The 24,184-nt window shown below is 44.2% G+C and overlaps 1 protein-coding gene across 3 annotated transcripts in view; it reads right to left on the bottom strand.

Moving 5' to 3' along the window:
- Positions 1–24,184, bottom strand: part of ITPR2 (inositol 1,4,5-trisphosphate receptor type 2) — a 345,272-nt gene that overhangs the window by 166,712 nt on the left and 154,376 nt on the right. For all 3 annotated transcript variants that reach the window (XM_061582221.1, XM_061582222.1, XM_061582223.1), the window contains 3 exons: positions 16,539–16,729; positions 15,160–15,302; positions 12,620–12,728 (listed from right to left, as the gene is read on the bottom strand). In XM_061582221.1, coding sequence (XP_061438205.1) covers positions 12,620–12,728; positions 15,160–15,302; positions 16,539–16,729 — 443 coding nt within the window. The remainder of the gene's footprint in view (positions 1–12,619; positions 12,729–15,159; positions 15,303–16,538; positions 16,730–24,184) is intronic.

Here is a 24,184-nt window from a genome sequence, read left to right as displayed (position 1 = left end):
GTAAATTTTAGAATTTATGTTTGACATTAATAGAAAATGAAATAGGTGCTATTTTAAAATTTTAAATCAAGTTTATTTCATTTTCCATTAAGACAAACATACATGCTAAATTTTACACAATACACATTATGCTTCTTGAAACGCAGCTGACAAGCAGGGCATGGTTGCAGATGGGGGCGAAGCTGCCACCTCCATCTTATTACGCACGCATGACGTGCAGCATGGAGGGGAGGGGCTTCTGCGACTATTTAAGTCCAGCCACCCCTCCTACCTTCCTCTTTGCAGCACGACGAGAGCGAGTGTAGAGAAGAACAGCGGCGGCCGTTTTAAGGCGGCCGCAAGATCGGCGCCATTTGGAGGCGATGATCTTTGGCAGCACAGGCTGAGTTAGTGGCCTACGCACCATTAAGCGCTGGTTTGCTGCAGCTCAGGCCGCTTCCAGTGGGCCATTTAGGACTATTCTATTCCCCGAAGGGAGTGGTGATTGCGGCCGAGCGGCGAGGGGCTTGAGCAGCGGCTGCAGCTGGAGTAGGCCTTTTAAAAGGCTTGCGAGCCGAACGCTGTGCCCCCCCCCACGGGAGGGGGAGGGAGGTGCACCACCTCTAAGGCTATTACTATAGCCGGTTAAAGCAAGATCACACCTGGAGGCTTTGGTTTTCAAGTCTGAATATACAAGGCTTTTCCTGCAGCCAGTTAAGCAAGATCACACATTGCTTACAACGTTGGCTTTAAAATACTCAAGGCTGTTTCTGCAGCCAGTAAAGCGAGATCACATTGCTCCAATATTGACGTTAAAATAGAATCAGTAATTAAAATACCTCTTGTTATAAGCTAAGGACTGGGCATAAGTGCATTACTCCATACAGTCAGTGGCTTGTAATAATAATTTGGACTTATTGTTATAGACTGAGGTCTGGGAATAAGTGAATTACACCATATAGTCAGTGGCTTATAATAATAATAATATAATAATAATAATTTTCTCATAATTATTATTACAGGCCAGGGAGGATTTGAGTAATCTTGCCAATTGAGCAAAGAAAGGGGGGGTGAAAGGTCCCCTCATTAAATGCAGGCCTTTGGGCAATTTTAAATCACCACCACCCCGTGCACATGGGATAAGTTTCTGGTAGTGGTTGAGGTGTCTGGACTGTGACCCGGGAGACCAGGGTTCGAATCTCCCCAACAGCCGTGGGTTGCAGGCTCAGAACTAATTTCGGGAGAGGAGGCTGCACAAGCCTTTCGAGTCTCAACAGGCCCTATTTATCTCCCTTTGGTTGCCAAGGCTGGGTGTGAGTTCAGCCTAGGTAGGGGGCGCAAGACAGTGAAGGATGTGGGTGAGGCCTTGGCAGCCTCTCTTGGCCGTTGTGAAGGGTTCTTTGGTTAGGCTTGCGGCCTTTGCTTGACTCGGGCCTATATTAGGTTCAAGGTACTTTATTCTATTAATTTTATTACAGGGTGGTTGCTTGGGCGGTGGTGGAGCTCTTTGGTTAGGCTTCTGACTTCCTGCTAGGCCCAGGAATATAGTAGATTGAGGTAGTTAATTCTATTATTATATTACATGTGGCCTTTGAGGGGCCAGGTGAGCCTTTTGGGCCTTTCATATTTGGATACTAATGGTGTGCACAGATGACAGGGTTTGCTGGGAAATGTCTAAATCACAACCACTACTTAGGTGACAGTGATCCTTTTCCAAGTGTCAGTTACACATTCCTTGTTAACTCTGAGACAGAAGTTGCAGTTATTTGAATTTGGTCTCATATCAAAAACAAAGCATATGGCATTTGTTATATTTACAGGACATGCAAAGTTCTACAGGGAATTGCAGGTCTCGCAGATGATAGTGTGGCTGGATGGGTGGATAGCGATAAAGAGGGAAGACAGATCACTTATCAGGATCTTATCCTCATTTCCAAGATCTTGGACTTTACTGAAACAGGGGCTGCCTTGATGGAAGCTTAGACTCTGTTTTTGACACAGAGGCTGCATTTTAAGATCCAGGCAGACTCTTCACCCTTTCCTGATGACTTCACAACAATAACAAAACCTTTCTTTGTTGGGATTTTTGATAACAATTACCTGAAGTCTCTGCTTTAAGGGAACTGGGTTAGCTGCAATGAACTAGTAGTTGGTAAAGTGTACTTACTCATAAATGATTTCCTTCCCTTTTGCAGAAGGATATATGCAACAGTGAGATAGGAGACAAGAGCCCTTCAAAGGGGTAAGAAGAAGCCCCCAGCATAAGCTGCTCAAGGACATGTGTCCCTCCCCGGTTAGACTCAAGGTACTACGAACTTTGCTTGCTGGCTACCCGGTTTAAGGGAAGGTTTGTCTGTGTTATGGTGTTTTCCTTTTGGTTTCCTAGTCCCATACTCCAACTCCCGACTGGCCTTTATGGCCTCCAACTCCGGGCTGGCCTTCATGGCCTACAATCTTTGATCTGTTTTCGTTATGGCAGTAATTTGCCAGGGACAGAGTGTAAAGATGCAAATTACACCTGATTCACCACCAGTCTTATTGAAGGGGTTCGGCTGTAAGTGGTTCATACCTGATAATCTAGGTACCATGCACTACACTTCATTTAACATGGTGTGCGCATGTGGCAGAGGTGCTTTATGCATTTATGCCTATGGACTGCTATATTTCTTACCTGGAGTGCTTCAGATTCTTCTGGGAGGGAGCAATCAGGAGACATGTGGGCCCAGAAGTAGTGGGGCACTATCTGTGTGATTGGCTGTTCAGGGGTATGGCAGATTTTGGGATGCATGTTAGCACCTGAGGTCACAGCTTATAGTATGGCTATGTACCTGGGGATTCCCTTGACAGCTGGGAGTAGGGATGATCTGCCCCAGTCGGAGATGGCCATAAGCCTATCCATTGCCCTAGTGTGATCACCAGCTATCAGAATGCAGAAAGGGCCGCAGAGGCTGTGCAAAGATGGCCTATTCCTGTGAACTGCGCACTGGAATCCTGTAGATTCCATTTCCCCCGGCACGCTCGCCAGCTACCACAGAGCAGGTAGGGCGATTCAGGAATTCTGAGCCGGCAAGGACTATGTGCCAGAATGGCCTTTTCCGTTGAGTCACCTGTTGAAATTCCCAGTGGATGGCAGGAGAAGGGGCCTGTTAGTCCAAGCACCTCAAGGTAAACTGGCGGGACTTTCCTTCATAGCTAAGCTGGTGGTTTTTCCCTATCCCCGTCACCCCCCCCTTTTTCACTGGACATTTTATTGGGTATGGTGTGCCAGTGGGAATACAGTATGCCCTCCAGCTGTGAAGCCAGACTATTCCAGGCAGTAGCCCTTACGCTGGTTTTTTGGAGCTTTTAGGATAGGTAAGGTGATGGCTGGATCCAAGTGAGACCCGTCTCGATGTGCCCTCCAGCTATCAGACGTCTACATGGAAGGGGGGTTGTGCCTGTATACAATTGAGAAGGTCTAAGATGGACCAGAGGTGTATGGGGCTGACCATACATTGGCCAGGGGCATCTGGAGAAGGATATTTATTCCCCCATGCAAGTGAGGACCCCCTCACAAAATACTAGTTTTGGGTGCTCACAAAGCAGGCTTTTACAGGTCTAGGGCATGACCACTCAGAGTTTGATATCCACTCTTGGACTTGGAGCTGCTTCTACGGCAGCAGGTTAGGGGTTTTCCCAGGCAAAGGTGCAGGCTATTGGACGCTGGTCCTCAGGTTTATAAGGGCTATATTCACCCCTTTAAGAGGGCCTGGGAATTCCAAAGCCTAACAAGTTATAATTATTTAACAGGTTGCTGGACGGGGACGGAGAAGACGCGCATCCAAATAGGTGGCCACAGCATGGGCTTCTGGGCAGCCTGGAGGGCCTCGAAATTGAGCATGGGCTCACAGTTGGGCCTCGGTCAATGGGCTGCACTACAGTGGCTTGGCTAGAGAGGAATGCATTTCGATGGGCTCCTACCCACTTTGTTCCAGCATAATTCAGTCTGGACGGGTTCGCAAGTGGTGGTCCTTCCCCCGGGTGGGAATGGCCTCAGTTACTTGAGGCAAGGCCCTCAGATCGCCGGCATGTGACGACATGCAGGTAGAAAGGCTGTGATGGCCTCAATTACTTCAGGTCAAGACCCTCAGTTGGCAAGCAAGGATGACATGCAGCTGAGAGGCTGCGCCGGCCTCAGTTACTTAAGGGCAAGACCCTCAGTTGGCAAGCATGTGTGACATGCAGTGGAGAGGCTGCGCCGGCCTCAGTTACTCAGGGCAAGACCCTCAGTTGGCAAGCATGGATGACATGCAGCGGAGAGGCTGCACCGGCCTCAGTTACTCAGGGCAAGACCCTCAGTTGGCAAGCATGTGTGACATGCAGTGGAGAGGCTGCGCCGGCCTCAGTTACTCAGGGCAAGACCCTCAGTTGGCAAGCATGGATGACATGCAGCGGAGAGGCTGCACCGGCCTCAGTTACTCAGGGCAAGACCCTCAGTTGGCAAGCATGTGTGACATGCAGTGGAGAGGCTGCGCCGGCCTCAGTAACTTAAGGGCAAGACCCTCAGTTGGCAGGCACGTGTGACATGCTGCGGAGAGGCTACGACGGCCTCAGTTACTCAGGGCAAGACCCTCAGTTGGCAAGCATGTGTGACATGCAGCTGAGAGGCTACACCGGCCTCAGGGCAAGACCCTCAGTTGGCAAGCATGTGTGACATACAGCGGAGAGGCTACGACAGCCTCAGTTACTCAGGGCAAGACCCTCAGTTGGCAGGCATGTGTGACATGCAATTGGCAAGGCAACGATAGCCTTCGGTACGTCTGCTGTGGTCGGACATGCTCACATGCAGGGTTTAGCGAAGGAAGGCTAACCAGCTGATTCGGTTGGCTCTTCTTTGGCATGGGGGTTAGTCATTCTGCATCCCCACGTTCAGCATTGGAAGAGTGAACTATACAGGGCCGATGACGTTCACCTGTAAGATGCAGGTAACGACATATTTGGGGGACCTGCAGAGGTGTCTGCGAGAGGTGCTTCTCGGCAGTGGGGTAAAGGGGGACTAAATAGAGATTTGTCCCCCTTTTGTGGCGGGAAGGTGCGGGAGGGGAAATAGGTAAGGACAGCTAGGTGGCCCCCTTAGGCACCTTTGGAGATGATTGGTGGTTTCGGAGGCCTGTCTGTCAGGGCTTTTCCGGCTCGAGGACAGGATATGGGCTGCCTCTGGGGCCAACTTATCTCATCTACCCAAGGGTTATCCGGTCCCGGGTGGGGATGATGTAGGAAGGACCCCCTACTCACCTACAAGGTGTGGCCGGGGTAAGGGGTAAGCACATGGGCTTGCCCTTGCCCCAGCAGGGGCTGGTCGCCCGAGAGCTGTATGGCAAGCTACTTGCTTAAAGTCAGTTCCCGCACCTAGGTTTCCCTCTGCAGGTCACTTTAAATTGGGTTTTCTGTTTGCTGTAATTAAATAAAGTGGCCCTTGTTCAACCCAAGCTGATGTCTCTGTGTTTTATTTCGCCCCTCAACTGCAATCAGTTTTCTCAGTACTGAATATTCTGAGGCATGATTCTGATGAATTCAACCTTTGCATGCCAAAACAAAAACAGAAGTTATAATGTCCTTGTGTATAAAATCTTTCACTTTTGAAGCCAGCATCATTATTTTGTGGACAGTTGAGGTGGATGGTGGAGTAGACATTTTTGTTACCATCACAATGGAATCTGCACTAAACTAGTTCTATACAAGGTATATGAAGAAATCAATTTCCCTGTTTTTGAAATAAAACTAGTTAACAGTTTGCACTGTGCATTCTATCGTGGTATCCTTTTTTATGAAAAAGAACTTGCTTAAAGATTCTGTTTCTGCCAAATGTATGGCATGTGATTCAATATTTGCACATCTGGGATTTGTATCTAAAGTTCACACAACTTCATTGTGCCCAGATTATTCATTATACATCTGTACATCTCTCTCTCTCTCTCTGTATAGCTAGATATACATTATATTGCAATTTATATCCCGCAAACACAATAACAATACCATTAAAATATTCCAAAGAGTTAAAACATTCTAAAAGCAGTTTAAAATGATCACATTCTCTCAACCAATGATTTCAGGGTTGCAAGGGACAGTATCTTTCAGCCAGAGAGAGATTACACAAAATACCATCTAATGAACTATTCTTAACTACTTTCAAACTCCATTAAAAAAAACAACTGTGATTCACACCATCAAGACTGAGGAAAAGACTTGTGAATTTATACAGTAATTCACAACTTTTGTATTGTTAATTACGCTTCTGAAGCAGAGGATTCAGTGGGTTAAAAAGAGAGAAATCATTCTCTGAAAGACATTAACAAGCACAACCTCTCTTTTCACCACTGAAAACAACTGGGGTCATACAAGGTGCTTTGGCTCATGCCCCACAAGCAGCATTATCAAGTGCCTCTTCCTATGAAACCAACACCCTCTAGTGTTTTCCCCACATCACAGCTTCAGCACACAAATTGCAAAATGCTTGTGTTCTTACTAACTAAATCAAACTAGCTATATGAAAATGTTTTTTAAAAGTCTTACATCCTGATTCAGAATCCTCTCTTGCATTAGAATGGGATATCAGCTGACCAGCAGAACGACAGCACAGAACTGCCCTTCCAGCTTCATACATGATGCTGCTAACTGTGCCAGCACACACCCTTTTGTGTGTCACTGCAGTTAGGTGTATTTGGAGGATCAAAGTGCTTGTCATGATGGGGAACACCTTCTCCCATGGGTAGAGTTCAGTAGGAGAGATACTGCTCTGGGCACTACTAGAGATACTACTATCTGACCTGAGGTTCTCTGCTAAAAGAAACAGTTTTTTTTATGATAGCACCTTAACTGCAGAACTCCCTCTGCACAGCGATTCTAAAGGTAAAGGTGTTCCCGCACTTATAGTGCGAGTCGTTTCCGACTCTTAGGGTGACGTCTTGCAACGTTTACAAGGCAGACCGTATATATGGGGTGGCATATGCCGGGTACTCATTTTACCGACCACGGATGGATGGAAGGCTGAGTGGACCTCGACCCCTTTTACCGGAGATTCGACTTCCTCCTTCCGTTGGAATCAAACTCCAGCCGTGAGCAGAGCTTCGACTGCGTTACCGCCGCTTACCACTCTGCGCCACGGAGGATTCTACAGACACAATAAACGAAGATACTGAAAGACCGCAATACACACATTTCCTCTGGCTTTTCCATAAAGCTTAATTGGATGCTGTTTTGTTTTCAGTTGTCATTCTGAACCTCTGGTTTTAAAATTACACATTTTAAATTGAACTGTTTTGATGTTGTAAAAAAAACGTTTTGAGCAATTTGAGCTGTAAAAACACTTTACAAACTTTAAACATAAGTAGAAATACATATAGTTAATACTTTAGTATTAAGCTCCTAGTTCTCAAGGATGTAGAGAAACAAACCATAAATGCTAATAGAAACGGAAACCCAATATTTAGGGTAACAGAAACCTTGTAATTTTAAAGACACTTTTCAGTCTTTAATTATGTCTTGAGTTCAAGGTTATTGATTGACTGATATGAATGGCTTTTCTATGAAGCCTTTGGCACAACCCCTTACTTCTCATCCCCTACTGAAACTGTACCTGGTATGTATTGTTATGAGCATGGGGGTTGGGATGGATGATTCCTGTGGGTCACCTTTCCAGCCTCTGGTTTGGAATCCTGTGCCTTGGAATGAGGGACTCTGCTGGTCAAATGAGTCTTTTGTTAACCTAGATTGGCCAGGTAAGATAATGGGCCAATCATGGGTGGATGGGCCAGGAAGACCCCTTTTATCATTTAAACTCTGCAGGAGAGCCTCCCCCCCACTCCTGGCAGCTAGCAGAAGTTGTGGTTTCAGAGTGTGTCTAGAGAATTGCTGGAAACTGGAAGGCAGGCAGAGAGACTAGCTCTCTGCACCATGGCCTTTGGGGTGCCTCCTGCAACCCAGATGGAAAGCTGGATATTGGACTGCTGATGCATTGAACCCCTCCATCCTTGAGCTCAGGTTGGAATGTAAATAAACAAACCATATTTCATAAAGACACCGCAGTCTCCGCTGACCTTCTTGCCAAAGGAAACCAAACCCTGGAGAAGCACAGGGACCCCCGAAACCTTACCGCTTGGAGATTGGGGGAGGCACGCAGCAGTATATAAACAACTGGATGTATATTCTTCCCTGCTGCCTCACCCCCTTCTTCTTTCCCTCCCTCCACTCCCTCCCCCATGGTGAGCTTTACATTGTAAACTCCTTGGGGTAGAGACTGATCTCATAGTTATTCTGTAAAGTGCAAGACATATTGAAAGCACTATATATTTTATTGTTTATGTATTAACTACATTTCTACCTCACTTTTCATAGAATTGTAGTGTTGGAAGGGGCCTATAAGGCCATTGAGTCCAATCTCCTGCTCAATGCAGGAATCCAAATTAAAGCATATCCAACAGGTGACTGCCCAGCTACCTCTTGAATGCCTCCAGTGTTTGAGAGTCCACCACCTCCCTAGGTAATTAGTTTGTCGTATGGCTCTAACGGTTAAGACGTTTTTCCTGATGTTCAGCCGAAATCTGGCTTCCTCTAACTTGAGCCCATTATTCTGTGTTCTGCACTCTGGGACGATCAAGAAGAGATCCTGGCCCTCCTCTGTATGGCAACTTTTCAAGTACTTGAAAAGTGCTGCCATATTTCCTCTCAGTCTTCTCTTCTCAAGGCTAAACATGCACAGTTCTTTCAGTCTCTCCTCATAGGGCTTTGTTTCCAGTCTTCTAATAATCCTTGTTGCCCTCCTCTGAAGCTGTTCCAGTTTGTCTGCATCCTTCTTAAAGTGTGGTGTCCAAAACCTAGGACGTAGTACTAGGGTTGCCAGGTTCATGACCTGAAACTGATCCTGTATCTTTAGAAGAGAAAGTCAGCCAAGTGCAGGTGTTCTTGCAACACTGTAATGAGAAAAACCACAAGGTGGAACTCTCCCTTCCTCTTGCACACCTTTTAAAGATACAGAAGACCTCTTGGCTGCCAGGCCCGGCCTCCAAGAGGTCTTCTGTATCTTTAAAAGTTGTGCAGGGGGAAGGGAGAATTCCACCTTGTGGTTTTTCCCATTACAGTGTTGCAAGAACACCTGCATTTGGCTGACTTTCTCTTCTCCTAAAGATACAGGATCAGTCTCAAGCCATGACCCTGGCAAACCTATGCAGTACTCAAGATGAGGCCTAACCAGTGTTGAATAGAAGGGAACTAATACTTCATGTGATTTGGAAACTATACTTCTGTTAATGCAGTCTAAATAGCATTTGCTTATCCCCCAACTTATAACCATGCATTTGGTTTGTTTCTCCTAGGTGTAGAACTTTGCACTTTTCCCTGTTACATTTTATTCTGTTGTCTTCAGCCCAATGCTCCAGCCTATCAAGATCCCTTTGAATTGTGTTTCTGTCTTCCAGGGTATTAGCTATCCCTCCCAATTTTGTATCATCTGCAAATTTGATAAGCATTCCCCACATCTCCTCATCGAAGTCATTCATAAAAATATTGAAGAGCACTGGGCCCAGGACTGAGCCTTGCGGTACCCTGTTCATTACCTCCCCCAAGTTTGAGAAGGAACTATTGATAAGCACTCTTTGAATACAATTCTGTAGACAACTGTGGTTCCACCTGATAGTTGTTCCATCCAGCCCAGCCCACATTTAACATGCTTGCTAATCAGAATATCATAGGGCACTTTGTCAAAAGCTTTGCAGAAGTCAAGATATATTATGTCCACAGCATTCCCACAGTCTACCAGGGAGGTTACCCAATCAAAAAATGAGGTAAGATTACTCTGGCAGGATTTGTTCTTGATAAATCCATGTTGGCTTCTGGTAATCACTGCACTGTTTTCAGGGTGCTTGCAGATTGACCACTTTATAATCTGCTCCAGAATTTTCCCAGGGATCGATGCCAGGCTGACTGGTTTGTTCTTCCCAGGTTACTCCTTCTTGCCCTTTTTGAAGATAGGGACAACATTAGACCTCCTCCAGTCATCCAACACTTCACCCATCTTCCACAATTTTGCAAAGGTAATAGACAATGGTTCCGAAAGTTCTTCAGCCAGGTCCTTCAATACTCTAGGTTGCAGTTTATCTGGCCCTGCAGATTCGAACTTGTACAAAGTGATTTGGTGTTCCTTGACCATTTGTCTATTAATTTCAAGCAGTAATCTTGCCTCTTCAACTTCACGTTTCCCAGGAGGATCATAGATCTTTTGGGACAAGACTGAGCTAAAGTAGGAATTGAGCACTTCTGCCTTTTCTTTGTCATCTGTTATCATTTTGCCATCCTCATTGAATAGCTGTACCTCCGTTTCTTTTCTCTGTCTTTTACTATGGATGTACCTGAAGAAGGCGTTTTTATTGCTTTTGGCATCTCTCACTAACCTCAGCTCATTCTCAGCTTTAGCCTTCCTGACTTCATCCCTGCAATTCCGTGGTACCTGTCTGCACTCTTCCTTTGCAGCCTTGCCTTCCTTCCACTTCCTGTGTGTCTTTTTTTGTTTTCATCTCTAAGCTTTTTGTGAAGCCACACTATCTTCTGCTGCTGTTTGCCCTTGTGCCTTTATAATTTCCTTTTTTAGAAACTCCCACCCATCTTGGACTCCTTTTCTTATTAGGGTCACTTGCCATGGAACCTTGCTTACCATTGTTCTGAGTTTATTAAAATCAGCTTTCCTGAAATCCGTGTATGGTTACTCTCAACTTTTGCTTTATTTAAAATCAAGAACTCAAGTATAGCGTGGTCACTTTCTTCCAGAGTTCCCGTAACTGCCACTTCATCCACTATTGGTTAGAATCATGTCAAGGATAGCTGATCCTCTAGTTGCTTCCTCCACTTTCTGTAGGAGAAAGTTATCTCCAGCACAAATCAGGAATTTCTTGGAGGGGCTTTGACAGAATTTCTCGCTCAACAGATATCAGGCTAATTGAAGTCCCCCATGCCTCCTCAAAACACCGGCAATTTGCTTTCCAAAAATTTCATCCTCATGTTCTCCTTGATTGGGTGGTCGGTAGTAGATTCCAACCACCATGTTCCTTTTATTCCTTGCCCCATTAATTTTAATCCAGATACTCTCGGTGGAGCTACCAAGCTCATCCTGCTGTGCAGGGATATATATTTTTAATATATAGAGTGACTCCACCTCCCCTTCTATTCCTTCTATTCTGTTCCTTCTTTTTGAACGAGTGATATCCTTCAAAAGCTATATTCCAGTCATGGGAGTCATCCCACCAAGTTTCAGTAATATCTATCAAGTCATATTTACCCTCTTGTATTAAGAGTTCAAGTTTGTCCTCTGTTTCCCATACTCTGGGCATTAGTATACAGACATCGAAGAACATGAGATTTACATTTTATGAAGACTATTACTGGGCCCCATTAGAGCCGCTCTCTCAGTTCCTGTCACTGTCTACAAAACTTCGTCAGTTGTTTTAAGCCAAGATGGCTCATAAGGTAGCTTACAATGAAATATTACAAATAATATGAATATATACATAATTAATTGGCAACAATAATTCATAACAACAACAACATGATGATGATGATAGCTGAATTTCAGGGAGTCCACTCTGCAAGAGCAACACTTTGTTCTCCCATTCCTGGGTCTTTGATTCCATAGGCCCAGGAACCTTCCCAGAAGTAAAAACAGCTTGCTCAGAGTAGTGAAAGAAGACTAGACTTAATGAACACCCTAGGCCCAACTGGGAAAGATATACAGAATGACATGGAGTATCTTAGCATTTACTAGGAAACAAATCTTCCCAAACAATTACTGTGAGAGCAGAGCTTATCTCAATAGCAAGTACTTGTTGCTAGGCGTTATCATATCTGATAGGAGTGCACTCAGTTCTCTGAGTGTGGATCTTTATGTAGCTAAAATGGCACCATCCACATGCAAGAGGAAGGTATCAGCAGGCTTTGGAAACATCAAATTTTGTAGCAGTTAAAAAAAATGAGTGGGGAAAAAACCTTAAGGGGGAGGGGACAAAACAGCCCAAAGAGGGCTCAGCATGCTAAGAAGCCACAGACTGCTGCCTTACTGTTTGGGAGAGGGTCAGAAAATCAGGGGAAAGGAGAATGGAATGGAGTATTCTAGGAGAGGGAATGGCTGGCTGGCACCCTAAACAAGAGCACTCCATATCACAACAGTTTGTTGCCGATACCACTTGTTAAATTCATATTCAATAAATTCTTGAGTGAACATGAATGCCAGCTTAGCATATCCATTCTGGCACACGATGACAATCCTACAGCAGTGACAATCTCTACTTGTCTCCCCCCCTTTCCCCCCCCCTCTTTTGCAATTGGAGATGCTCAATGTTTGCCATGAACACATACTTCAGAATATTTTATTTATCTATTTATTTATTATTTGATTTATATCCTGCCCTTCCTCCCAGCAGGAACCCAGGGCTGCAAATATGTGCAAATGCAATGCATATGTGCAAATATGTGGACAATGCATATGTGCAAATGCAATGCAATGCATGATATATCTGACATTTTTCATGCATTACATTGATATAGTTACTGCTGAAATATGGCCGTTACTGTACAATGAATACATTTTTGCTCTTGAGAACTAAGATAACAGACATACCTCTTCCACAAAGCTTTCCTTCTTGTCAAGCATTTCTCGTAACGTCTGAAGAATTTTAATACAGAGTTTTTCTTCCTTCTCCATTAGCCTTTTTGTATGATTTATCAACCTTAAAGTAAAACATGACAAAAAAATCACAAGCCCTTGGGATCAATCTCATCCTGATGACTTTCTAATCACTTAGATACCTTTCACTGTATTTGCAAAAACTAATGATGTGCAAGCCACACAATAAGTATATAAATGGTTAGGTTAAATATGTAGGGCTTCTCTTACATTTTCTTCTCAAGCAAAGGAACCATGTATATCTAACTATTTATACATTTCAGGTGCTGACACGGTTGGTCTGGACTGAACAAATGTTAGCTTAAGTAGAATAGATTTTACCACTGGACCGTGATCCTACATACACACCTTTTGCAAGCCCCACCAACAGTTCAGCACCCTCCCATCATTGGACAGCTTCATTTGGGAAACAACTGCGTCCAAGCCCCATGTTGAAGACCAAAGTCATACCCACCAAGGCAGGGTGGAAATGAATACCTGTGAAATCAGCCCTTTATGGTGAGGGGTTTATCTTGACTGAGGGGCAAACAATATGTAAAATGAGTGGTGCATTTCATGTATTTTTTTTTTAATTAAAGAGCAGCCGCAAAGACCAGGGATAAGGACTGGGACTGTAGCATGCACAGAGTAGAATTAACCCACCCATGCTGTGGTACCAGTCAAAATGCAGCCTCCCCTCCCCAAAGCTACTATTTGCCCCTTGACATTGGCCTCCTGGGTCAAACAGCAACTTCTATGTAAATGCTAGCACCTCATTTTGCAAAATATAGCAATAGCTGTAAAAAAACAGAAATCCTGCCAAATTTGTTTCCTTCCCCCATGTTTGAACCATTTAATATTTGCAGATTTCCTCAAGGGTATGAAGGACATTGTAAAGCTAAGAAGCCAATGTTAAAGTCTTTGGGCAGTCCCTCTGACTGCAAATAAACACTTTAGCAACTGAAAGCCAAATAAGGATGGGGGATGAAGGAACACAATGCAAGCTACCAGAAGTTTAATAATATATAACAAAAATTTTAAAAATGTATTGGCTTTGTCTCGGCCTGCAGATCAACTTCTTTGAAAAAATGAATTAAACACATATTGGTGCATATGAAGTCTCATTGCAGTATATTTATAGTTAATCGTTCAGAACATTCTGTCAACCATGTGTATCTACGGGGGGGGGGGGAATCGGATTTTACAAAGCTTTTGGTGGAGATGAGGAGGCAAGGATATTAAAAGATTGCACAGCTGAATTTTATGTATGTTTACTTAGAATAAAATCCAACTTATTTCATGCAACTTTATCCTAAGTAAATGGGCATAGAATTGGAGCTTTTATCCAGCACACATTACTTTGTCTTTTTATTCATTTCAGCCATTCACAGAGATCTTTCCTAACAGTTCTAAAACAATATAGCAACATTTGTTTCAATTCTTATGAAGATATGTATGTATGTGTATGTATGTATATTAATCAGCAAACCTAAATATATTTTGAAGCACTTGCATACCATTAAGTAGGAAAACAGGCTTCTGTTAGCGTTTTGGTGCTAGCATTGTCCCACACAATTTTGAATATTTTCTATCAACACTAAATATATGACATCCTCTTGATGTAACAAGAGCAAAGTGTTTTTTTATTATGATGGGTAGGGGTAGCAGTACATGGCCATGGGGCAGCTCCTGATCACTTCACTTGGTCCCAGATTGCAGCCCATTTACTTTGCCTCTAAGAACTCACTGGAAACAACTGGAAACTGAACCCAAGGGTGGCCTAGTTCACATGTCATGGCCAATCATAATCAAGGGTTTACCTTGAACATGCAGATGGCTCCCGCCCCACTCCTCATCTAGCACAAGCAGGAGCAACAAACCATGATCCCTGGCTTAGAATTTCATCTGAACTGGGAATAGTGGTTTGTTTCACTCAAAGAAACAATGACTATTAAGCCAAGAACAAACCCTGGCTTCACATTTTAGTTTGTTTGGGGTGAAACAAACCATGATTCCTGGCCAAGCTAGGGACCATGGTTTGTTGCTCCCACCAGCACTAGCGGAGAAGTGAACTGGGAGCCATCTGTATGCTCATGGTAAGCCATGACATGCAAATACTGCCAGCGTCTCTCTTTCTATCTGCAAAAGATGCAGGTATCTCCATACCATTTCTAAGACCTTGGTATGCACATATGTGCCCTGGAAGTAAACATGATATCAGAACCTTTTTAGTGCTGTGTCATCTTCTAAAGCATGACTCTTTCCCATGATGATTGGTAACATCAGAAATCCACTGTGCAGCTCATTTCCATGCTAGTTTCACTCTTCCCAGAAACTGAGGAAAACAATGGTGTGGGAAGGAGCCATAGCAAGTAGACTAAGCCACTGGGATCCTTCTCTCACCACTCTGAGGTATATGAGCTGGAAAGTAAGTAGCAGGTTATGCTATGGGTTTGTTTTTCCCTGAAGGAAAGAAAATTGCTTCAGGCACTTACTTGGACATGAAAGCCCCACATCTGATTCTAGCATCACTTCCCTCAGGGAAGAGAAGTTCAGGGCTGTGCAGTACATCAACCAATACTGAAAATTCAGCGTGCATCATGGGGCTGAACTGCTGTTCCAAGGAGGCCACCACATCCTAAAGAATAAAACACCAACAGGAGGGTGAGCTTTGGCTGCAGCTGGCCATCTGTAGAACATCTATTACTAGTTTTCCAATCATGCAGTAGGACAAATCCTTGTTTTTCATCATTTTCCCAACCTGTAATGGTTTATCAGATGAAAATAATAGTCATGCACCCAAAGCACTCAGGCAAAGTGTTCATTTCATCCAGCCACTCTACAACAGGACATGGCCCTATATTTGCAATACACTGCTTTCTATTTATGTAAGAGAAATTGGATTCAATGAACTGGATCCAAAGAGTCCCTTATTCTGACAAAAAGAATCTTTCTCTGGACAGTGTTGGAGGAAGTGAACCTTTGGATCCAACAAATCGTTGCTGCCTAACAATAGCCATGCAAGCATGTATTTTCAAAACATGGCATGATTCTTTTGCTGCCACAAAATTATCCTGACACCAGCTGTGCCAGAACAAACGTTTTGGATAATAGCATTCAATAAGGAAAGAAGGAAAATAGAGTCTCCCTGCTGAAAGTACGGGAAACCACAATAAATGAAACAGGAACACAGGGAAACGTACAGGGAGCAATTCTATCCTTCTACTTCTCACTCCCTCGGTGATATCCTGCCCTACTTATCTAGTATTGGTGGGCAATTCTACTGTCCCATACATGTTCACATCATACTCACATTCTAATTAATGCCTTGCCTATAGCACCAGACACCCACCAATCTGTGATCCCACCCATCCCCCGAGAAAAGAAGGAAATTTTTGTTCTGAGGCTTGATCACTGAGTGTTACACATTAGAACAAAAGGTGTTGAATTCAAACTACATCAAAACTAGTACTTCTTCCTTTTACAATGGAAGGGCACTGAGCCTTAATTCATGAGCTTTGTGGTTTTGAGTGTTTTTTTAAAATGAAGTAGGAAAGCATGTAGCAGGAGATATAGGTGTAAGAGTTTCTACTGTACAGCATAATACCACAAGTCCCTTCAGTATGCATATTAAATAGTGGCATTCTCAGATTTAGAAATTTCTTGAGCTCCTTAACATTCTAATAAGACCATGACAGTCAATGGGGCTGCAAATTGGGTGCTCAGTTTGTCAACCAGTTTTAGGAATGGAACATAGACTTTTTTGTGGATTTTGTGGCAACCTGATCCTAAGCATTGTGTTCTCCAACACCACATGCACAATTTTAAAAACAACAATATACAGACTGTATACATGTGCTATTTTCCACCACACCTGTAGCTTCTCAATGATATTTCTGTAATCCCAGGCAGGTCCTCCAAGGGCTTCTTTAAAGCGAGGTCCACTGCGTGCAGACATTCTCCAACCCATCGCTGCTCTCTGGACCATATTAGAGTGACTCTTCATGAATAGTGTATTAACTTGGCTGTCCAAATCCACAGGGATTGCAATTCCACGGTTCTTTGCTTTGGAGGAACATATTTGGAATATACAAGTCAGCATACACATAAACAGAAATAAATAATCCAAGTATGCAGATGGAAATTAGACATAACATTTAACATGAGAATGCTGCTGAAAATGACAGCCTTATGTCAACTTTTTGCTATAGAGATAGAAAAGACTAGCATTGCATACAGACTAAACTTTTAGGAAAAAACAAAAAGCCACCACTGGCTAAAAATCGCCATGGGCATCCAGTGACATCACTCTATGTTGGCATCTCTGTGATGAAAACTCTGTGTACTTTCCATTGTCTTTTTCTCTCTATGCGTTCTGCTCCCTCTCCCTGTAATGCTTAGGCAGACTTAACCTAGGTCATGACATCATCATGTTGTGCGTTCCTCTGTCCCCAGTCTGCCACTGGCAGGGGCACAGAAACAACATGAGTAGGGTAGCCTAAACATTAGGGGGGAAGGGAAGAACTCGACAAAGGGCTGCTGTTTTTTGTTACAGCCCCATAGTGAGTCATGTCCAGTACTAAGATGCGAAGAACAGATGTTTCTTACCATGAATGTTTTCTCTCTAGAACTTCCAGAGAGCAGTGCCTATTTGCTCCAGGAGGAGGGGCTATCGCAAGGTTGAGGAATGCCCTCCGGGAGTTACAGTAAAATTGGGTATTAGATACAGGCACAGAATCCCATGGAGCTGCTGTTGAGGGCAAACAACATTTGGAAATCCACCCTTCCAGGAGAAGGAGTTTAGGAGGTACGATTCAGAATGGAGAAGTGGTGGGAAGGAAAAAAAGTTAGGCATCCCCTCTCCCCTTCTCCACTTCAAATGGTGTTGTCCCAAAGTTGCTTTTACATATATAGGTTCAAATCCCCACTTAGCCATGAATCTCACTGGGTAATCTTGGGCCAGTCACTGTCTCACAGGGTTGTTGCGAGGATAACATGGAGAAGGGAAGAACCATGTCTGCCACCTTAAGCTCCTTGGAGAAAAGGTAGGATATAAATATATTAACAACAGCAACACTTTGACCCTAAAGGTAACCATCCCCTTGTATACTATGAATATGAAGTACACAAGAAACTGGTTTAATTTTACCTTAACAAGCAATGCACCAAAGTGCTTGGAATAGGATTGACTTTGAAGAGAGATTAAAAAGCCCTTTATTTAACAATTCCATTAATGAGTAGTATCTGTACACTAAATCTACAATTCTTGTACGATTATTTTTGAACTACCACCTTACACATCAGCATGAGAATATCCAGCACTTCCACGGCTTCCATCCCACGAGACAGATCCATTGATCTGTACATTCCCATGATCCACATTTGAACTCTCCAAGGATGGATACTTAGGGAAGACTCACATGATTGCCTCTCACCCTTATTAACTGCTATGCTTATCACATGTATACTTCCCAGTCTCACTGATAACCCCAACTGTACATGAGTGAAATCTGTCTTTGACAGGTGATCAGCAACAATTTTTCAAGTGATCAGACTAATATGAGGTGAAAAACATGGTCACATTAATCCAGCCTCATTATATTCCAAATCAGGGCTCAAAGCCTGTATTTACGAAACACTAAGCCTGAACTGAGGGAAGGCTGCGGAGAGGGAAAATGAATAACTGTATGACTGTACTAATTATAGAAACTGGCTCAATTGAGACATCATGCCTATTACGGTTAAGGAAAGTAGAGCAATAGTTTAGAAAGATGCCGTCGGGTATCCAACAATAACAATAACAACAGTACCAACAGCCGCTGCCTTTGCCATAGAAGTGGAACTTCACCAAGAGAAATCCTGTAGGAGAAACGACATCACACATCAGGCGGATATATCATCGGATGATGCCAGACGCCGGACATTCCCTAGATAAGAAGCTTGTTTAAAGAGCTTCCTTGAAATGCCACCTCAGGGAACTGGTGTGTCTAAGGATCGTTCAGTCAGATACAGCATTGCGTGAAGAAAGGGAAGAGCACAGACAACATCTGGAGCCTGCAGGGAGGAAGAGGTTGCTGGTGGTGTTGTGGCCACTGCCTTGGACCTCAGCTGTTTTGGGCCTTGATCTTTTACACTGAGATTTCCTGCTCTTTGCAGGACTATGACCAAGGCCCTGACTCAAGGTCAAGATTAGGGCCTTGACTTAGCAGTTTACTAGCCATCCAACTGACTTGCCTGGCCCACCTGGGTGACAATAATAAGATTTTTACTTGCTTATAGCTGCCGGTCGGCATAGCGTGTTGCTTTTAAGAGCAAGGCTTTTGCCTTTTTACAAAGGAAGGATGTGTTTTCAACTAAAGAGGGCTGAGGAAGGGATCCTGGGGGCTGCCATTAGTGTTGTGAAGGGCAGAGGGAGATACAGAGCGGGGAGACAGTTATGTCATCAGAGGAGATGGGTGTGCAACAGGGTGCTGGTTGCCCCCAAGCTGTCTCCCTGCCCCAGTAGTCTGGATAGCCAGGGTGATAACCCCCCTGGGTTGAAAATGCTGCTTATGAATGCCAGGTCGGTGAATGGTAAAACAACAGCCATTCAGGATCTGATACTGGATGAGCACGCTGACCTGGCTTGTATTACAGAGACCTGGCTGGATGAAGATGGGGGGGTTAATCTCTCTCAGTTTTGCCCACCAGGTTTCTCTGTACAGCAGCAGGCAAGACCTGGGGGGCGGGGAGGTGGAGTTGCAGTGGTCTATCGTAATACCATTCCCCTGACCAGGTGCCCTATCCCACAGTCTTCAGGGTTCAAGTGTGTGTATCTGAAGTTGGGTGGCCGGGACAGAATAGGGATTCTGTTGGTGTACCGCCCACCCTGCTGCTCAACAGTCTCCCTTCCTGAGCTAGCCGGGGTGCTCTCGGGGTTGGTGTTGGAATCACCTAGGTTTGTTGTACTGGAGGACTTCAACATCCATGCCGAGACCACTCTGGCGGGCGTGGCTCAGGATTTCATGGCCTCCATGACAACCATGGGTCTGTCCCAAGTAATATCTGGTTCCACTCATGCTGCTGGCCACACTCTGGACCTTGTGTTCTGTGCTGGATGATATGATGGTGATCTTGGTGTGGAGGAACTCTCTGTAGTTCCGTTGTCATGGACAGATCACTACCTGGTTGGGTTCAGACTCACTGGGACTCAAAACCTCTGCAGGGGTGGGGGACCGATTAGGATGGTCCGCCCCAGGAGGCTGATGGATCCAGATGGTTTCCTGAGAGCTCTTGGGGTTTTTCCTGTCACCTCGGCAGGCGATTCTGTCGAAGCTCTGGCTGACCTCTGGAATGGGGAAATGGCCAGGGCGGTGGACATGATCGCTCCTGAGCATCCCCTCTCATGGAATGGAGCCAAACCAGCCCCCTGGTTTACCAGGGAGCTGATGGTGATGAAACAAATGAGACGGAGACTAGAGCGACATTGGCGGAAGACTCGGAGTGAGTCTGACCGAACACGGGCTAGAGCCTATCTGAAGGCCTACTCCATGCCAGTGCGGGCAGCAAAGAAATTATTCTTTTCAGCCACCATTGTGTCTGTGGGGAGTCGACCTGCAGAATTGTTTCGAGTGGTCAAAGGTCTCCTACATTCTGGCCCCCGAGAGGGAAATTTAGACCACTCATCAGCCCGCTGTCAAGAATTTGCACGACACTTCGCAGACAAAATCGTTCAGATTCGTTCCGACTTGGATGCTATGGTTGATACAGGCTCAGTGGATGTAACTTTGGCTCCTGCTTGTCCAATAATAATGGATTATTTTCAACTTGTACAACCAGAGGATGTGGACAGGATCCTTGGAGAGGTGAGGCCCACCACATGTCTGTTAGACCCTTGCCCTTCCTGGCTTATTAAAAGTGCCAGAGGGGGCCTAGCCGAGTGGGTGAAGGAAGTGGTCAATGCCTCCCTACAACAAGGCAGAGTTCCAATGTGCCTAAAGGAGGCAGTTGTAAGGCCTTTGTTGAAAAAGCCCTCCCTGGACCCCTCTATTATGGATAATTATCGGCCAGTGTCTAATATCCCATTCCTGGGCAAGGTAATAGAGCGTGTGGTGGCCTCCCAACTACAGGGATTCCTGGATGAAACGGATTATCTAGATCCATTTCAGTCTGGTTTCAGACCTGGTTATGGGACGGAGATGGCTCTGGTCGCCTTGGTAGATGACCTACGCAGAGAACTGGACTGTCCCTGTTGGTTCTGTTGGACCTCTCAGCGGCTTTCGATACCATCGACCATGGTATCCTTCTGGGTCGCCTTACCGGGATGGGACTTGGGGGCACCATTTTACGATGGCTCCGTTCCTTCCTGGAGGGTCGAACCCAGAAGGTGGTGCTGGGGGATTCCTGTTCGACTCCTTGGCCGTTGTCCTGTGGGGTCCCTCAGGGTTCAGTTTTGTCCCCCATGCTATTTAATATCTACATGAAACCGCTGGGAGAGGTTGTCTGGAGGTTTGGGGTTCGGTGCCATCAGTATGCAGATGACACCCAACTCTACTTCTCCTTTCCACCTAATTCCAAAGAAACTGTCTCGGTTCTAAACCAGTGTCTGATAGCAGTGGTGGACTGGATGAGGGTGAACAAGCTGAAGCTTAATCCAGACAAGACAGAGGTGCTCCTAGTCAGTCGAAAGGTGGATCAGCGAATAGGGGTCCTGCCTGTGCTGGATGGGGTTACACTCCCCCTGAAGACGCAGGTTCGCAGTTTGGGTGTGCTCCTGGACTCAGCCTTAAACCTGGAGGCCCAGGTTTCTGCAGTGGCCAGGAATGCTTTTGCACAGTTAAGACTAGTGCGCCAACTGCGCCCGTTCCTGGAGTCGTCTGATTTGGCTATGGTGACACATGCCTTAGTTACATCCCACTTAGACTCCTGTAACACGCTCTACGTGGGGCTGCCTTTGAAGACTGTTTGGAAACTTCAGTTGGTGCAACGAGCTGCAGCCAGAATGTTAACTGGGGCTGGTTACAGGGACCATACAACTCCCCTGCTGCAACAGCTCCACTGCAGACTGAAATTGGCACAATGGATTTTTGTCTTATTGCATGTGTTAATTGGCTTACCAATGTCAGGATGTCTGTGTTGTTAAATACTGTTTTTGGTGAATGGCCACTGTTAATAATGTACTTAACACAGGCCGTACTTTTCTGCATGCCATTTTCTTCTGACCCATTGTTTACAATCCCTCCTCATATGTATATACATAAATGTAACTCAGGATAACACTTCATACATCCAGTGAAGTGGACTGTAGACCACAAAAGCTCATGCATTAATAAATTTGTTAGTCTAGTGCTGCATGACTATTGGTTGTTTTTGCTGCATTGCTACCCCTCTGGAATTAGTATTTCCAGGAATAAATGAATCAACTGTAGAGCACGATGGGCTGAAACAATAACATTCTTACAGATCTTCCAGGCATTATTTGAAGTGAGCAAACAACGTTCTTCTATCAGTGGCCAAACAGCTATCAGGACTGCGATTTTTCAAAGACTTGGAGCTAATTAAAACTATCACAAAGGAAACCAAGTGAAAAAAATGTTCCTTTGTTCTGAATGATTCTTAAAATGTATGTCTATTTGTAATTAAGATTTGCATCAGTTGTCAGAGGTCACAGTTGAAGTTTTAAGCTGTAAATAAAACCTCTGCCTGCTTATTGTAGCTTGTAGAAAGTTTAGCTTTCATTTGTTCCACATTTCATTATTTAAAAACATATAACATGTGTTCCCTTTTCAAAAAACTGGCAAACATGAACATAAATATTTATTTTTAATTGAGTTATTGTTGGCTGCTTTATTCTCCAGCATGTGCCAATCTCACTTAAAAGTACCACACCCCATTATTCACAAGTTTGTTACTTTGTTGCTCCAGTTTGGAATGCTTTTGAATGTATGCAGAGAAATTGTAGAGCGAAATCAGGGTTAAAAGCAAACAAATCAGGTTTTAACTAAAGATGCCATTGAATGCTACACGGACCAAAATTTGTGCTGGATTTGAGGGTTTTGTTTGGGCAAAACCATTCCTGGACTGGAATCAGTCAGCCAGCCATTTGGTTTACATATAACAAATAATGGTTTCATATGAAAATTCCACTTGATTAATGATCTTTGGGCAGCTAAGCTATCATCAGTGAGTATGTTTTCAGGATCTACCCCACTCCTGGGAATGTAATGTGTTTTAATGGTTTTTAATACTGTATTTGAAATTGCTGTAACTTGTCCTGGGACCTAATGGTGATGGGCAAACAAACCACGACAACAACAGGCTTCCGCACACATACACATAATTTCCAAAAGGCACTGAGTTGCAGAGAGAATCATATGGCACCATTTCCAAATCATAGGAAAGATGATACATAGGAGAGTGAATATGGTGTTGGATCCCATTTTTTTAGGTCAAAGAAACCAATGGGTATGTAATATTGGCCTGGTTTGCACATAATGCTAAACTATGGTATGTTAAACTATGGTTTATTAAACCATGGTTTATTTTACGTGATAATCCAGCCCAGCAGCTTAACTATAATTTATTATCTATGTTTAAAGGTCACTTGTTAATTAAAGTTTGTAGTTGGTTTATAAACCTTATTTGGTCCTTAATTAACATTAACCATAGCTTAATGATATGTGTGAACCTGGACTTCCTCCTAAGCTATGGTTAAAAAGCTGTCACTGCCCAAAATCTAAAGAGTTCCAAGTGAAGAGTGGCAAAAAATTCAAACCACTCTCAAGGCTTGGCTGCTTTCACTGGTGCTTTTAATAATCTTGATGTAATAAATCCAGGTTTAGGTCAGGTGTGGTGAACCTTTCTCTCTCCAGATGTTGATGAATTTACCACCATCCATAGCAACTGGCAATGCTTTTTGGGGCTGATGGGAGTTGTAGTTAAGCAACCTCTGGAGTGCAAAAGGTTCCTCACATATGGTTTATGTGAACATCTGCCAGATCCCTCTACCTGAACTATGGTTTATTATGGTTAACTATGGTTTAGCATTATGTCCCAACCAAGCCACTGACTGCCAAATTAGTAGACATAGATATGGTTTTTTTTACATTTTATTCCCACTTGTGATAGGTTTTGCTACATATATATACATACACTTGGAGCCCTCTAGTGTATTGGCCTCGTTCCCACATAATGGCAAGCCATGATTTATAAACTATGGCTTAATATGATCACCCAAACCCAGCCCAGGGGCTTAACTATGGTTTACTTACCACAAACAAACTACACTCGTAAGCCATGATCTGTTGTTGGTTTATAAACCTTGGTTAACATTAACTATGGCTTTTTCTTACATGCCAATGAGGCCATTGTGTATGTCAGCTACTCCACTCACTCTACAGTACACTGGAAGCTTCTGCGCCCAAATATATATGCTGATAATTTTATGTTCCATTAAAACAGTGATTTTCAAACTGTTCCAGGGGTTCTTTGGTGACAAGATCAGTAATGGCATGCTTTTATGCAAGACAGCTAATAAACTTT

The sequence above is a fragment of the Rhineura floridana genome, chromosome 8, assembly GCF_030035675.1.
Source record: "Rhineura floridana isolate rRhiFlo1 chromosome 8, rRhiFlo1.hap2, whole genome shotgun sequence".
NCBI lineage: Eukaryota > Metazoa > Chordata > Lepidosauria > Squamata > Rhineuridae > Rhineura > Rhineura floridana.
The sequence above is the reverse complement of the archived record's forward strand: the minus strand, read 5'-3'. Positions and strand labels throughout refer to the sequence as shown.